Source organism: Lagopus leucura, unplaced genomic scaffold (genome assembly GCF_019238085.1).
Source record: "Lagopus leucura isolate 7727_CA_CO unplaced genomic scaffold, USGS_WTPT01 0-32_obj-0_obj, whole genome shotgun sequence".
Lineage (NCBI taxonomy): Eukaryota > Metazoa > Chordata > Aves > Galliformes > Phasianidae > Lagopus > Lagopus leucura.
In genome coordinates, this window is record NW_024962848.1 from 8,268 (window position 1) to 12,276 (window position 4,009).

General features: G+C 58.2%; 1 protein-coding gene and 1 long non-coding RNA gene across 3 annotated transcripts; both read left to right on the plus strand.

Moving 5' to 3' along the window:
* Window positions 1–838: 838 nt before the first annotated feature.
* On the plus strand, window positions 839–2,112 carry LOC122190866. 2 transcript variants are annotated; one of them, XR_006182233.1, is made up of 4 exons: window positions 839–899; window positions 978–1,056; window positions 1,309–1,395; window positions 2,039–2,112. It is a non-coding gene; the product is annotated as an uncharacterized LOC122190866 (long non-coding RNA). The 2 variants fall into 2 exon arrangements; XR_006182232.1 differs by having other exon boundaries at window positions 868–1,056.
* A 146-nt stretch (window positions 2,113–2,258) lies between these two features.
* LOC122190865 (cerebellin-2-like) lies at window positions 2,259–2,579 on the plus strand (the record flags this gene model as incomplete). Its single annotated transcript, XM_042890984.1, has 1 exon — window positions 2,259–2,579. A coding segment is annotated over exon 1 (321 nt), but the record flags the coding sequence as incomplete, so codon positions are not given.
* Between the last annotated feature and the right edge of the window lie 1,430 nt (window positions 2,580–4,009).

The window sequence follows — 4,009 nt, forward strand, 5'->3', positions numbered from 1 at the left end:
GTACTATGCGTATCAGCTTTCTACTCTCATCCCTCCATACCCGAGAACAAGCAAGAAAAAAGAAAAAAAAAAGACCATCAAATGCAAGTATTTCAGGCTTACTATAAAATTCTCATTTAAAATAAGGAGCTATAGGTTAGGTATTCCCTGCACACTGCTTAGCCGTGATTTCAGGGCATGATTAATTTCTCAGTGCAAATCATCAGGCAGACACCCGCAGGGGTTCCTTACTGGTGGTTAAAGCAGAAGATTGAAACAGGAGCACTCATTCATAGATGAGATCGTAATTTTACTATAGAGATACACCTGCAAATTTTTCTCCGGCTCGGGAACATTACAGCCACCATTTGGATTTATGTATGGTTCTCTAGCATACTTTCAGATGCTGAAGTCTGCATATCGAGATCTCCAGGAAAACGCCATATGCATCCAGAAAACCCATTTGTAAATGAGAAGAGTGCATGGAAATGCAATGCTTTTCTCGCAAAACTTCACCGCCAGCGCGCTTCACCGTCCCCTCCCTCCCAGCAGCAGCCTCACGCTGAAGCACACGAAACACTCGCAGCCGGTGCAAACTGATAAACCTTGGCGGTAATAGGCGCCATCGCTCTGTAAGACCGGAGGGACAGCTGGCGGGGGTGGCCGCCCCAGCCCTTAGCTGGCGCCCGGCCCTCGGGGGTTTTACCTCTCGCTCTCGGGTCGCGACCCGCTCCCGGCCCGCGCTGCGCCCGCCGCCGCCGCCAGGTGGCGCCACACGCCCGCTTATGGCGCGGCTCGGCGGGCGGTGCGGGCGCAGGGCTGGGAGTGGGACCGCCCCAGGGCAGCGCCGCTGTCCTAATGGTGAGCTGAGCGCTGGGCTCTGTTCCGCGCAGGGGCGGTGGAGAGTTCGGGCCTTCGAGGTACGGTGCTCCCGACAGCGGGTCCATTTAAGTGTTTTGTACTATTGTTATCTGCATTAAACCCTGAATTCCAAGCAGCTTCCAGCTCGCGATGCTGCGCGGCTGTCCGTAGGCATCTACTCCCATCCGGCACGTTCGTTCAGCCCGACGGGTGCAGGTATCTCGAGGGGTCTGTCCGACCTCTGGCTGCAGCCGGCGGCGGGAGGAGCCCCGCGGTGCTGCGACTGGGGGTGTCGGAGACTAAATCCCTGCCGGGTGCTTGCGTGTGTGTGAGAGAGAGAGGAGGGAAGGAGGGGAGGAGGGAGAACGTCGGGTGGCGGTGGCGGCCGGAGGGGGGAGATTGGGGGGGGATTATTGGCAATGGGCGGGAGAGAAAGAGGCGACTCCTGTTTCCTTTTCTTTCTGCCAGCGCAATCTCGGCTCATTTTCTCTAAGCAGTACCAGGTCCCGGACGAGCTCCTCAGCCAGCTATCCTCTCCAGCCATGGACCTCCCAGGTAAGAGGCCGCTCCCTTCCCCGCCTGCCGCTCCCTTTGCGAAACACCACTTTAAACATTAGCGACGCGGTGTGAGGCGAGCGGCAGAGATGCCTGGGGAGGGCGGGGGGAGGATCTGAGACCTTAGTGATTTCTCCGCTGAGCGGAGAAAACTGAGCTGCAACTTCCAGGGTAGGCGCCGGCTGAAGAGGTTTCGCCTCTTGCGGTGCGTTCCGCATGCAGGGGTTGGGAGCTGGGTGCCCGAGCCCCCCGCCAGAGTTGTGGAAGCCACTGGGGTCCGTGGTAACGCGGACAGCCCGGGATGGGGACGAAGTGTCGGGAAGTACGTGGAGCACCCGAGGGCAGGAGGAGGGCGGCGGCTCGCAGATCGCGGCCGGGCAGCACTACGAGTGCGGGATGGAAGGCACAGAGGGAGCACTGGGAGCCCGAGGGGACACAGCGCGGGGTTGGGAGGGTCCCCCGGCTGCGGACCTGCTGGGGGACGGGGAAAGGGAGGAGAAGAGGCGGCGGCGCGGTCTCCCCCAGACCTGTTGTGCCTCTGCCGGCTGTAGGGCGGGGCGGGGGTACTGCCGGGCTGCACGGTGCGGGGCTGCGCGGTGCCCGGCTCCCCGCCGTCGCCTCACCGCCGCCCTTACCCCACCAGGCTGCGCGCCGCCCGCCCTCTGAGGAAGCTCCTTCACCCCGCGCGGAGGAGCAGGAGGAGGAGGAGAAGGGAGGAAGGCGCGGCCCCGCCGCCGCCCAGCCGCCGTCCCGCCGAGCGCTGGCCGCGGGGCGCCGCGGCGGCAGCAGGCGCGCAGCCCCCTCCGCCTCCCCGCGCCCGCCCGGCGGCGGAGAGCCCGAGAGGCGGCGGTCCGGCGCGGGGCATGGGGCGGCGGCGGCGGGGGGCGCTGCCCGAGGCGGCGGGCGGCTGCTGCTGCTGCCTGGCGGCGGCGCTGCCGCTACTGCTGCTGCTGCTCCCCGCCGGGTGCCCGGTGCGGGCGCAGAACGACACGGAGCCCATCGTCCTGGAGGGGAAGTGCCTGGTCGTGTGCGACTCCAGCCCTTCGGCCGACGGCGCCATCACCTCCTCCCTGGGGATCTCCGTGCGCTCGGGCAGCGCCAAAGTGGCCTTCTCGGCCACCCGCAGCACCAACCACGAGCCCTCCGAGATGAGCAACCGCACTATGACCATCTACTTCGACCAGGTCAGCCGCCGCCGCCTGCTTCGTTCGTGCTGATCCCGCGCCGGCATCCCCTCGCCCCACGCTTACGCCTTGCATCTTCCCTCTCACTCCCTCTCCGCCATCCGCTAATAACCACCTCACGGTTCAACACCTCGGAAAGAGTTCGGGACGTCCTTTGGGGCGGCTGCGGGGCTTTCTGGGTTGGTGGCGGTCCCGTGGCTGGCGGTGTACTCTAATGTGCCACCTGGTGCCAAGACATCCCCGAGGATCGTCCCAGGGCAGGTGGGACGGGAACGCGTCTTTCGCGGGAGATGGCCATCTACAGGGCAAAGGGAGGACGGAGATTTACGGGCGGGGAGTCGCCGCATCTGCCGGTGCCGAGCGCATATGGCAGCGTTACGGTACCGCCGGGAGAAGGGCGGGCTGAAGGGGCTCCCCGCGCTACCGAGCCGTGTCCCTGCGGGCGGGGAGCGGGGCTGCACCGTATGGCACACCCCAGATTCTTCATGCAGCATCCCGAGCTGCTGCCCTTCTCTGCCCCGCCGTTCCTTTTGGATTTTGGCATTAAATTCAGTTCTTACATTTTTTTCTGATTTTTTTTTTTTTTAATCATTATTATTTCTCCTGACTTCTGAAGCAGTATTGCGGAGTCATCCAAAATGCACACACGCAGTGTTTTCCCTACTTTTTAACCTTTCTGTCCGCTTGTCTTTCACCTGTGTACCTTTTCTCCTTGATGAGTTCACAGCACTATTCCTTGTGTGCAAAATTTCCTAAAGTCGGATCGGCAGAGAAGGAAAAAAAGAGCTCTCTCTGTGTATATAGTACATTGTAGATACTTCACCCCGCAGTGCTTAGCTGGGGGTTTGAAAGCGTTCCTCTTTCTGTTCTCACAATAACGGGTTGATGTCCCCCCTCCCGCTTCTTGGAAACAATAGGGTTTGGCCCCTCGCGGTGCTATGCAGGGCTATTTTTTTTTTAATTATTATTTTTTCTTTATATTTTTCTCCCTCAAAGCTGAGTGCAGCTGTGCAGGAAAAGGTGACGGCAGTGGGGCCGGGCGTGAGCAGAGTGTGGCTGAGCTGCCGCCACGGGGCTCACCCCACGGGAGCGTCTACCACGGGATCGTGGTGGTTTTTTTGTTGTTATTTATTTATTTATTTTATTTTTCTATTCCAACCTCTGCCTGAGGGCTCATCTTTTCTTTTCTTTTCTTTTCTTTTCTTTTCTTTTCTTTTCTTTTCTTTTCTTTTCTTTTCTTTTCTTTTCTTTTCTTTTCTTTTCTTTTCTTTTCTTTTCTTTTCTTTTCTTTTCTTTTCTTTTCTTTTCTTTTCTTTTCTTTTCTTTTCTTTTCTTTTCTTTTCTTTTCTTTTCTTTTCTTTTCTTTTCTTTTCTTTTCTTTTCTTTTCTTTTCTTTTCTTTTCTTTTCTTTTCTTTTCTTTTCTTTTCTT